We start from the raw sequence: 12,412 nt of genomic DNA, 5'->3' as shown, positions 1-12,412 counted from the left end.
AGCAGGGAAGTGATATGATTACATTTGCATTTTAAAAAGGGAGACAAAGACATTTTGGTATAAAAATAAATCCCCTTAATCACATTATCATGGCACAACAGCTTTCCTTGGGGTGCAGTCCCCACGACCTGTGGGGACCTTCACACAGGTGCAAACAGAGCCATGTCCGAGGTGCATTCTGCTTCTTCACTTGATGGCAGATGTCTTCCCATGGCCTTCCTAATGACCTAATGACCCTTGGGTGGTTACGCGGTACACCTCACAGGGGTGGACCTTTGCTCACCTCTCCATCCTCTCACTGTTGGGCAGCACCTGGAAGGGCCGTGTAAGGGGTAATACCATTATTCTTGTCCCCATTATTTCTGATCTTCCTTTTTAATGAATGACATAGAAACCAATGCTTGCATTAGGGTTTTTCTTAACTCCATACTGACTTCTTCTCTTGGACATAGTCTTAGCTGGGTCTAAGATCCTCAGTACTTTTAGGTTTGCAGTGAAATTGAGTGGAAGATGGGGAAATATCTCATGTACTCCTTTGCCCCCACACATGCATGGCCTGCCCCATCATCAGCACCAGTCACCAAAATGGTACCTGTGTTCCAGCTGATAAACCTACATCGACACATCACTGTCTCCTAGAATCCATCATTGACATTCATATTCCCTTTTGGTGTTGCACATTCTATGGGTTTGAACAAATTTATAATGACATATATTCATTAGTACAGTATCATACAGTAGTTTCACTGCCCTAAAAATCCTTTCTGTTCCATATACGTGTCCCTCCTTCTCCATTCCCCCAACCATCCGCTGGTAATTACTGTTCTTTTTACCTTCTCTATAGTTTCACATTTTCTAGAATGTCATGTGGTTGGAGTCATACAGTACATGGTCTTTTCAGATTGACTTCTTTCACTTAATAGGCACTTAAGTTTCCCCCATGTCTTTTGTCTTTTCGTGGCTTGATAGCTCATTTTCTCTTAGTGCTGAATAATATTCTGTTGTCGGGATAAACTACAGTGTCTTCATCCACTCACCTACTGAAAGATATCTATCTTTTGCTTCCAAGTTTTGGCAATTATGAATACAGTTGCTATAAACATCCATGTGAGGGCTTCTGTGTGGACATACGTTTTCAACTCCTTTGGGTAAACACCAAGAAGCATGATTGCTGGATCCTATGGTAAGACTATGTTTGAAAGACAAATTGTCTTCTAAAGTGGCCATCCCAGTTTGCATTCCACAGGCTGACAGGAGAGTTCCTGCGGTTCCACATCTACACCAGCCCGTGCTGCTGTCAGTGTTCTGGATCTGGGTCATGTTAATAGCGTTCCGAAGGCTTTTTTTAGGCAGCACGTTGCTGGTCAATTTCTTTCCCTTTGTGTCTCTGAGCTGAGCCCAGAACTGGCATGGACTAGCTCTCAGCTGAGGATTCTTAGCCCATAGCCTTGTGGGGACAGGTCTGTGCCACTCCAGGAGATGGGGATATAGTGGATGATATGCTCTTCCCTTCAGATCCCCTCCTCAGACTGACTTGCCCATCCCCATCCCTGAAAAGGCAAGAACTCCCAGCTCATAGCTGCCTTTCTCATGGGGAGTTGCCCACAGCTATGGGGAAGTGCCTTGGCAAAGTTTAAGCAGGGACGGGTGGCCTGAAACCAGGACAACCTAATTCAGGAAGACAAGGACAGGGTCAGCTTCCTCTGCCAAGTTCTGCATTCCTCATTCCTTAAAGTGGACCCAAGACCACCCCTCCAAAACTTCTGCATACCTTTCTGCCCCAGGGTCTGTATCAGGGAGCCCTGCATCAGCTGGTGAGTGAGGCTGATCTTCTAGATGCTCATGGTGGTGGGGGGAGGGGAGAGGGTGGCAGGCTCAGGTTCCCTAAAGAGCAGACTGGATAGAGGTTCACGCTGGGGGTGAGGTGGGGGCCAGGTCTTCTCTTGTTCAAGGGACAGCTTCTTGATCCCCTTCCTGTGGAGAGATGGTGACACAGCCAATACCTCCCTTGCAAGAGGGGGCAGTATACTAGGAGCACAAGCAGACAGAAATATTAAATAGATAAAAAAGAAACAAAGTTTTAGGGCCAGGATTTTGCTGTGCCTCTCTGGAAGTGGCATGTCATCATGGAATGTGTGAGGACTTCGAGTGATGGGATCTTGCTTCTGTCACTAACTGATGTGATCTCGGCCGTGTTGAATGACTTCCTTCCTTGTTCATTTTGTTCATCTTGCCAGTGGCACTAGTAATATCATCCTCATAGGATTACAGTGGGGTCGAAGGAGCTTCTGTGTTCTGAGGACCACCTGGCAGACAGAAGGGTCTCAAAGACAGGAGGCTCCTTTCTTCTTTCCCTTCTATTCATGTCATATGAGTTAAGCCAACCTCTTTTCTTTCTTTCCCTTCCTTCCTTCCTTCCTTCCTTCCTTCTCCTTCCCTCCTTCCTTCCTTTATTCCTTCCTTCCTTCCTTCCTTTCTCTCATAGAGAGAGAGACACAGCTAGAGAGGGAACATAAGCAGGTGGAGTGTGAGAGAGAGAAGCAGGCTTCCCATCAAGAAGGGAGCCTGAAGAGTGCCTTGATCCCAGGACCTTGATCTCAGGGATCATGACCTGAGCTGAAGGTATAAGACGCTTAATGACTGCCAGCCCAGATGCCCCTAGGCCAACTTCTAATACAGTAGAAAATTCTACCCTAGGTGGGCACTTCAAGGGGACATCCTTGGCCTGGAGCCCTACCTGGGCTTGGGATCACAGACAGACTTCTGTTGTGCTCAGAGTCCCATACAAGGCATCTTGGTTATGCCCCTTTTCTTTTGCATCTTTCCAGCAAATAGAGTGTAAAGCCTATTTTCGGGTTGAAGATTACATCCCAGCAAGTCTGATTGAGAGGATGACTGCTCTCCGGGTCCAAGCTGAAGTCTCAGAGATGCACCGTCTCAGTCCTGTGCTCTGGCGAGAGAATGCTGAGCTAGAATTCTTGAGGGTAAGGCCTCTGTACCTCTGCACCTCTATACCTCTGTACCCCTGGAGGGGATGCTGGTGTTCAAGGGCATGGAGACAGCCCTTCCCTCTGGAGCTTACTCTGGGGGTCCAGATGTGCTCAGACCCACATGAAGATATGAGCAAGGGACTTGAGACGTTGGGAGGGAGGAAGTTCTAACATGCTGCAGGGCAAGGAGAGGCTTCTGGAGACAGGAACTGGGAATGATCCCCCTAAGTGCGTAGGGCTGTGTGGATAGGGCAAGGCCTTTCTTTAACCATAGAGCTCACAGTCACTTTTCTATTTGAGGAGACCACATCTCTCACAGAGACACATGGAACAACTCAAGTGCAAAATTGGAGTATGGGCCAAAAGCAAAGCCATTGGAAGACCTCATGTTTCCAGGCTTCCAGGCAATAGTCCTCAGCATCTCACAGATGATGTGGTCCACGCATATGGGCACAGCCCTGGTCCACACTCTCTTCAGACCTCAAGCAAAAACAGTGGAATTTGAGTCCCCCATGTCTGTGGGTATACACGGAGCCTAGGAGGAAGAGCTTTTGCACACTCCACGACTTTCCAGCGCTGGCCCGGGTGCTGTGTGGGATGGAGACTGAAAGAACATGATCTTTGCCCCCAGGGAATCCCAAGTCTCATGGGGAGGACAGGCAGGTACCCAGAGACAGGCACAGGGTGCTGTGTGATGAGAACAATAACGATAAGTCAGGGAGTGGCTACTCTGCCTGTGCAGATGGAGCTGGGTGGGGTGTACTTGGAAGAGGTACCACCTCTTACAAGTGGTACCACCCACCCCCCAACCTTGGCTTCCCCAGGGGAGGATAACTGGCTGGTGTTTAGAATTGAGGAGGAGTTTCAAAAGAAGCTCCAGATTTGTACATTTCCCTGTACAAAAGTCTCCCAAGATGGATAGGAAACATGTCCATGTCGTTTGTCTTTAATAGAGATGGGCATTTGAAAGCAGAACTGCCCAGGTGAGATCTGGCCCTTTCTTTTTGGTCTGTCATGGAGCAGCCTGTCTGTAAGACCTCACGTGTGCAGACCCATTGGCACTTCATGTCAGAAGCCCTGATAGAAAGGTTCTCATTGCTTTCTATCATTCAGCCTTCCTGCACGTTCCTTGTCAAGAGGAACCTTGTCAAGCCTTCCTTTGATGAGGCACAAGTGGGCACCTCAAAGCCATCAGCACATATCCGATGGAAGATGGAGGAAGAACCACAGAACCAGTGGGCAGGCCAAGGACTTGGGCCTGGAGAAGCCTCTATAGGGCCAAGAATGCCCACCTGCTCACCCCTCCCCAGGCTCCAGCTTTGTTTTTCCTGCTCTCTGTGTCCCTCCTTCTCCTGGGTGAATGATGAACACTGTGAAGGAAGCCAGCCTCTCCTAAGTAGAAATGCAGGGAGCCTTTGTTTCAGTCTTTGATGGAGAACAGCGAATAGATTTGACTTCATTTGCATGCCATCTTATCAGTTTCAAGGAATGCTGAGTTTTAGGTCCCCGTGCTGGCTGGTTGGGCATGCGAGGGCTGTGTACCGCCCCTGCTGCTTGAGTCCCCAGGGGGGCTTTGTGATGCCCATTGCATAGGGGAACCATCCTCGTTTGGGTGAGTGTTAGTTAAGCCAAATCTTTCCTCCCATAATTATAAAAGTAACAATCTTCTCATGATTCTGCCCTCTGGAAACAACATAATTACATTTTGTTGTATTCATTTTTCTCTCTCTGTTCTGTACATTCACATGTGTATACACATACACATTTGAAATTGGGTTTATATTATATATGCAGATTTGTGTATTTTTATAATCCCATCTCACCAACATTTTGAATCTTTACATTTCTTGTCCTCCCTACTAGGTTGTAAATGTCAGGGCCCTGAATCCTCAGAGCTCAGTCACTCCATAAACAACCACTGGATTATTTAATTACAGTTCCTTGTGGCTCCTCTCTTTCATTATCAGATGGTGCCTCTTGGCCTCCGGTTCACCGATGACTAATTCTGCTAGTTCATCATCCCACACTGGAAGAAGTTTGGCGGAAATCCAGGGTGGGTCATGCTGAATAACATACTCTGTCTGGAAGATTCACAACTACATTAGCATATTAATCCCAGAACAACCTGTTCAAGGTTAACTCAATGTTTTCCAAACGTCTTTAACCAGGGAACTGTTTTTTTTTCCCCCATAAATGAGGGTTTTTATATACTATTAAAACTTTTTCTTTTTTTTCCCAGCTGTTCAAATCATACTGAACATATCCTGTGTCTTACCCCAATTAGCATACAACATATGCATGCCTCAGATAGTTACAAATGCTTTGTAAATATCCTTCCTAAAGGCTACTCAGTGATCCCTTTTTTTTTCCATTTTATTTATTTTTCTCAGCGTAACAGTATTCATTGTTTTTGCACAACACCCAGTGCTCCATGCAAAACGTGCCCTCCCTATTACCCACCACCTGTTCCCCCAACCTCCCACCCCTGACCCTTCAAAACCCTCAGGTTGTTTTTCAGAGTCCATAGTCTCTTATGGTTCACCTCCCCTCCCCAATGTCCATAGCCCCCTCCCCCCTCAGTGATCCCTTTTAAGGCAGTACTTTAGGCAGTACTTATTTCTGGGAGCTGGTTCCCCAACCCAAGCCTGCTAGTCTCCACCGAACCTCACTACGAGAAGTGTTTGTCTGGATTATTCAGCACATTTTCTTAGGACAGATTCCCAGGAATGAAATTATGGGGTCAAAGGATATGAGTTGTTATGACTCTCTTGATGAAACTATCCGTTTGTTCCATCAGTTTTCAATACAGCAAGGATGCTACATAGTCTGGGAGCCAGGAGAGCCTGGGTCCAGTCTAAACCTGGCTGCCACTGTAGGGAGAAGGAGAAAATAGTGAGATGCCCCTAAACACATAAAGTGCCCCTGTAAGAGGACAATTAGCAACTGCAACACAGAATGACCAGGAGAGGTGCTCTGGAAGATTCCCTAGTAGAGCACAGAGAGAGAGTAATGTTTATTTTTTTACAGATTGCAAATCCCCCTGAGGATCTTATGTATATTCACCCATGTTTCCAAATGTTATAGGAACTCTGTATTTTGCTAAGAGTGAGGACTCAGAAACAGACAAACTTACACTTCGGTTTCTAGCTTTTAAGTGTACCTCTGCTTTCTCATTCGAAAAGAGATAACTTCACCTCTCTGTTGGGATGGCTGTGAAGATTAAACAGCATGATGCATGTGGAATGTTTATAATGGTGCTTTGCCATTTTATTCTTAAATGTTTTTTAAGAAAGAGGTGGGAGAGGGGCAGAGATTCTTAAGTAGGCTCCACGCCCAGGGCAAAGCCCAATGTGGGGCTCCATCTCAGGACCCTGAGATCATGACCTGAGTAGAAATCAAGAGTCAGGCACCTAACCGACTGAGCGCCCCAGGAATTCTGGCGCTTTGCCATTTAAAAATTTCATCACTTCAAGTACTTCAGGATCACATTCTTCTCTAAAGACTTAAACAAAGACTAAAATTAAATACTAAATGATTAAAACATGTAGGCAAGTCTAGCAAAATCATCTTTAGTACTGAAGACACTATAAGGTTTTAAATCCCGGGTAGGGGGTAGAATATCACATTCAATTATTTACAAGAATTGACCTTACTGTTTTGGGATGGCCCTAATTAATACCGTAAGCACACGCCAAATCTGGCCATTACATATTTCAGCACCGAGTGCTCCATAAATAGTGTTTTGGATGCTACTGCTCGTGACAACGATGGTGACGAACAGTCTCCAGAGTTAAAACAAGCAGGCTCAAGGCCCAGAAACTTCATCAACATCGTGGGAAGTGTTGTAGGCTCTGCAGGCAGCATAACCTCTCTGCACAGATTATTAACAGAAGAAAAAGAAGTACAGCAAGGATCTTGAGAGAGCAGCTCTCAAAAGTCATATTTTGTCCGTATTGTTATTCCCTTGTCGGGGCATGGGAGAAATGGGCCTGGACAGAGTGCTCTCTGTTGATGGGTGGAGATGGGAAACCAGATCTCACCAATGGAACCCTTCTGAGAGGGTTTCCATTTCTGGAGCAGGAAGTCGCTGCTGGGAGTCCAGGTGCATCAGCCTCCTGATGAGGTCTGGGATCTTGCAGGTGAAGGGGCAGCTGGTAGACACACCAGGATAGAGTCCTGATTACCATTCAGAAAACCATTTGCACCAGGCTTATACTCCAATCTCTTAAGATTCTCCAAATTCTCTTAAGAATTTGATGAGCCTGATGCAGTCCCCATACCTGATGGACCCTCAGGGCTCTGAAAAAATTCAGTCTCCTGACCTGGTAAACTGAGGACCTCCCCTGGGCTGTACGGATCCGACCAATGCCCTGTGACATGGGGAGAAGATGCCAGTGGTTGCTCCTTTGCTCTGCAGGATGTTCATGGCTTATCTTGCTTTTGTAATGATGCTAACCATCTGGAAGATTGCTTTCTATGCCTGGGCCTCAGTTTTTCATAAAATGAAGGGGTTATAGCAGATAATATTTCAATAGACCTTGATAGACGCAACTGGGAAAAGGAATCCGTTACCTTGAAATGACCCAGAACAGTCTGAATTCTAAAAACTTGCTCAGAATATTCTTACTCTGTTGTATCATTTTCAGAGTATCTGCTTTCCAGGTGTTGTTTTAGGTACGCCATGAAAAAGGAATCCTGGGGTTAATAAAATAGGAAATGCTATTTTATTAGAGATGAGGAGAAATCCTGTAGCAAGGAGATCGGGTTAGCTCAGGGTTTTCCTAAGCTTATTCAGCAGTCCCACTCTTTTTGTTTTTGGAACATCTGTTGAAATACTTCTTATGAACTGGTTTGAAGCCTATTATTTTATTATTTATTTAATTCATTTTTTTGTTAACATATAATGTATTATTTGTTTCAGGGGTACAGGTCTGTGAATCATCAGTCTTACACAGTTCATAGCACTCACCATTGCACATACCTTCCCCAGTGTCCATCACCCAGCCACTGTATCCCCCCAACTCCCCTCCCTTCCAGCAACCCTCAGTTTGTTTCCTGAGATTAAGTCTTATGGTTTGGGGGCACCCGAGTGGCTCAGTGGGTTAAGCCTCTGCCTTCGGCTCAGGTCAATATCTCAGGATCCTGGGATCGAGCCCTACATCGGGCTCTCTGCTTAGCAGGGAGCCTGCTTCCCCCTCTCTCTGCCTGCTTTTCTGCCTACTTATTAACTCTCTCTCTGTCAAATAAATAAATAAAATATTAAAAAAAAAAGAGTCTTATGGTTTGTGTCCCTCTCTGGTTTCACCTTGTTTCATTTTTCCCTCCCTTCCCCTATGATCCTCTCCTCTATGATTCTCAAATCCCTCCTATCAGTGAGATCATATCATAATTGTCTTTCTCTGATTGACTTATTTTGCTCAGCATAATAGCCTCTAGTTCCACCCACGTCATTGCAAATATAAAGATATCATTTTTCTGATGCTGCATAATATTCAATTGTGTATATAGATACCACACCTTCTTTATCCAGTCATCTGTCAATGGACATCTATGAAGCCCATTATTTTAGATTAGTGGGAGTGTTTCTTCTAAATTGGTCTTTTTCTTGCTCCAGGTCACTCAGCATCTCCCGGAATATGGTGTGCTGGTTCATCGAGTTCTCCCAGAGAAGGCCAGGGGGGAAGGGGAGATGGCCTTGGGGATCTGTACCAAGGGTGTCATTGTATACGAAGTGACAAACAACAGCAGAATTGCAACTTTGCGGTTTCAGTGGAGAGAAATCAGGAAGATTTCGACTTGTGTGAGTGCACCTCAGTGGATAACTGCTTCATTTCCCTTTGTTCTGATGCCTCTTTAAAGGAGCAGGGGGGTCGTGTGATCTTCCCCTGACCAGATAAGTTCACACTCGTTACTCTGGGGCACTGTGATGTATTTGGAAGAAGCCTACCTGGAGATTGGAGAGTCCCCAGGAGGCCGTTTCCTCTCCACCATCTCTTGCCTGGACCCTCTGTACCTGCATGGATAACCAGTTGAAAAGGCTACACCTTCCCTCTGGGTAGAGTTCTCTTAATTCAGGGAAGCCACCGATGCTGAGAGCAAGGTTGGTGTTGGGAGATGGGAGAGGAGAGCCTACTATAGGTGGAGTGGAATCTGCTTGGTTTTGAAACATTTCCCTTGTGTTTTCAATTTTCCCTGTGCACACAGTGTCCTGAGGCATCCTGCTTGTCTCCCATGAACTAGAGGTGTGCTACAGGATGCTGGGGACTGCACACCTTTGATGCCCACTGAAAATTTAGAAGACATTTTTTAGAAACAAAAAACCCTATTAAACGTATTGCATTTGAAATTGTATTTCAATGCCATTTGCACGGGCAAATTTATATACTTCCTGAATTTAGTTACAATACATTTGCCACCAAAAGCGTTATGCCTGTCCCTACAGCAGATTGCTCCAGTACCTAATCTTCCTTATTGTCCCATGGGTCACCCCAGCTAGTGTGCCATTTCCTTTAGTGATGATTTCCTTATCAATCATGAAGGTCTTTGTCTTTTGGCCCATGGGAAAAAAATCAGCTTTTTCTATTTAATTTTCTCTTAGGGTTTTAAAAGTTTTCCTCCTGGCTACATTGTTGTTTTTATAATCATTATCTGATGTTAGAGTTTCCTAAGTAGAGTGTAAATGGTTTAATTCATTTTCTTAATCTTTCCTTTATTTTTTCCATCTTGGTTGTTGAGGTTAACATATTGTTTCAGCATGATTTTTTTTATTTTTTTAATTTTATTTATTTGTTTATTTATTAAAAAGATTTTATTTATTTATTTTACAGAGAGAGAGACCACAAGTAGGCAGAGAGTCAGGCAGAGAGAGGTTGGGAAGCAGGCTCCCCGCTGAGCAGAGAGCCCAATGTGGGGTTTGATCCCAGGACCCTGAGATCATGACCTGAGCCAAAGTCAGAGGCTTAACCCACTGAGCCACCCAGGAACCCCTCCAGCGTGTTCTTAATAGTGTTTCTTTTTCTGCTTTTTAAAGATTTTATTTATTTATTTGAGAGAGAGAGAGAGTGCATGAGAAGACAAAGGAGGGGAAGGTCAGAGGGAGAAGGAGAAGCAGAGCCCAATGTGGAATTCCATCCAACGACCCCAAGATCATGATCTGAGCCAAAGGCAGAGATTTTGCCAACTGAGTCACTGAGAACCCCCTTGATAGTGTTTCATGATAAATTATTGTTTGTCTTTGGAAAAAAAGCTTATATGTAAAAGTAAATAACTGAACAGAATTTAATTGAGTTCATTAAAATGGCTTATAATACACTATCGGAAAATTTTTCCCAAATATTTTTGACTAACTCTAAAAGTAAACAGTATTTATATTTATAATATTTTTATAATTTTAATGACTTTAATTCAATTGAAAGATTATTTGAGGAATTTTAATTACCGAATTAATTCAATACTGTTGTATTGCTTCCTATTTTCTTTATGTCATGGTTAACTGTTTCTCAATCTAATTTGTTTTAGGACATTTGTAAAAATGCAGGTAACCTAAAATGTAATTTTGAAAAATAGAATTTTTGAAGATACAAAATTTAACAATCCTCTTAAGTAAATCCTTTATATTTCAGTTGGTTTAATATTTATAGATATTTATTTTCCCATGACCAGGGACAATTCCTTAAGTCATCAGGTTCACAAGACAAACAGTAGCTTAAAAACAAAATAAAAACAGCCCTGCTACTAATTAAGGATTTCTATGTGTTGACGACTATTTCCTCAGCATGAATATCTTTTTTATGGAAAAGTCATCCCATGAAATGATGGACCAATTGCTTGCCACAAATCAGGCATCTTGCACTGAAAATGACTGTCACTCTTCATGCTTCTGCAAGCACAAAATGCAAAACTCAATACAAGAATGAGCTCAGGAAGTTGATTTGAAACTTGCTTAATTAATAGCAGATGCCAAGACGTTTCAGACAATTGGAGACCATTCATCTCACAGCCCTGCAAGGAAATAACAACAGAGTTTGAGAAAAATGCCATTTTGGAAGGCTGATTTGTCGGTGCATTAGTAGCAGAGACAAGGTTCATTCCGAAGATTATGCAATTGAGGAAGGGTTCGTTATGGAACAATGAATCTACTCCGTTGGTAGCCATCCCTGGTTATTTGCAGACGTTTGGAAGCCTGAAGGGGAATGCAGAGGGCAGAGGAGGAGACGGGCTTGGTAGGGCTCCCTTTAAGAAAAAGAATACAAAGTTCTGAATGCAAACTATGAAATGAAAATGAATATTCCTTTAGAATGAGAAAAGAAATTGCCACAACTTGTGAATTTAAAAATGGGAACAACTACTGCAAAACCATCAAGCCAAAAACGATTATTGTCATTAAGTCACTCCCTGATAAACTGTAATTCCATTTTTCTTTCAAACGTTGGTGGCGTATGCTCTGATGATGTTTCCATATTATGGAACTTTTTAAATATTTTCTCCAGAGGCAATAGAAGTATAATTTAGACTTTCTTCCAGCATGGATGACTGAAAGTTATTTTTCTTATTGAGAAGATGCACAAAGCCTGCAGTTTTGCCCAGAGACACACCTGCTGTTTGTAGTGCTGCCAAAGGTTTCTGGGCTACGAGTGCAGGGAATCAAATATTCTATTCCGCGTGATTCTCCATCAAGAAAGGAAAAACATGGTGTGATGTGTTGAGAATGCGGTATCTACATTTCTAAAGCACATCCCCGATAGGACAGAAGTGCTGCTTGATCAGGGTGTTTTTGAGAATTAAGTCGGTTTTTCATTTCTGACAACTGAAAGAGATTTCTGCCAGACTGGCCTCTAGCTCTGAACATTCCCGAGCTCACTTTGCACACGTTGCAGGAACAAGGGAAGACTTGCCCAGAGCCCCTCCTGGCCCCCTCAACTTCATTAGCTCCACGGCAGATCTGTCTCCGTCTGGAAGAGCATCATCGTTCTGCAAAGAGATATCAGACCAGACACACCAACTAGCAGGTGAACAAACAGCAATAACAATATAACTCAAGGGGATGAAATATTCAAAATGGTAAAACAATGCTTTGAAACTAAGTGAGGTTATGGAAGCACCAAGTGTGTTTGTACTGCAGCAACAGAGGCATAAATAAGATTTTTGTGTGTGGACTGAAAACTGTGAGTTTCAAGTTTGACATCATCTTGTTCACAGAGCAGCTCACCTCTGTGAAAGTTTGCTGGCAGATATTCACTTCTCATTAAAGGATGTTATCAAAATGGAGAAGAAATCCACACGACCACAGTCGAGACCGTTTTCTGCTTTATGCCTGGAAATTCCACTTATTATGGTGCTTAGTACCATAAAACATAAGTGTCTATAAAGGAGAGTCTTGCCAAGAGTTTATGAGTTGAAAGAAAAATTGGCATGTGTGTGTG

General features: G+C 43.7%; 1 protein-coding gene across 1 annotated transcript in view; it reads left to right on the top strand.

Annotated features, from left to right (window-relative positions):
• FRMPD2 (FERM and PDZ domain containing 2) overlaps positions 1 to 12,412 on the top strand; it is an 86,493-nt gene that overhangs the window by 28,160 nt on the left and 45,921 nt on the right. Inside the window, exons 12-13 of the mRNA XM_046027784.1 lie at positions 2,829 to 2,984; positions 8,605 to 8,790. Of these exons, the coding sequence (XP_045883740.1) occupies positions 2,829 to 2,984; positions 8,605 to 8,790 (342 nt within the window). The remainder of the gene's footprint in view (positions 1 to 2,828; positions 2,985 to 8,604; positions 8,791 to 12,412) is intronic.

Source organism: Meles meles, chromosome 13, assembly GCF_922984935.1.
Source record: "Meles meles chromosome 13, mMelMel3.1 paternal haplotype, whole genome shotgun sequence".
Taxonomy (NCBI): domain Eukaryota; kingdom Metazoa; phylum Chordata; class Mammalia; order Carnivora; family Mustelidae; genus Meles; species Meles meles.
Note: the sequence above shows the minus strand (reverse complement) of the source record. Positions and strands in the feature narration are given on the sequence as shown.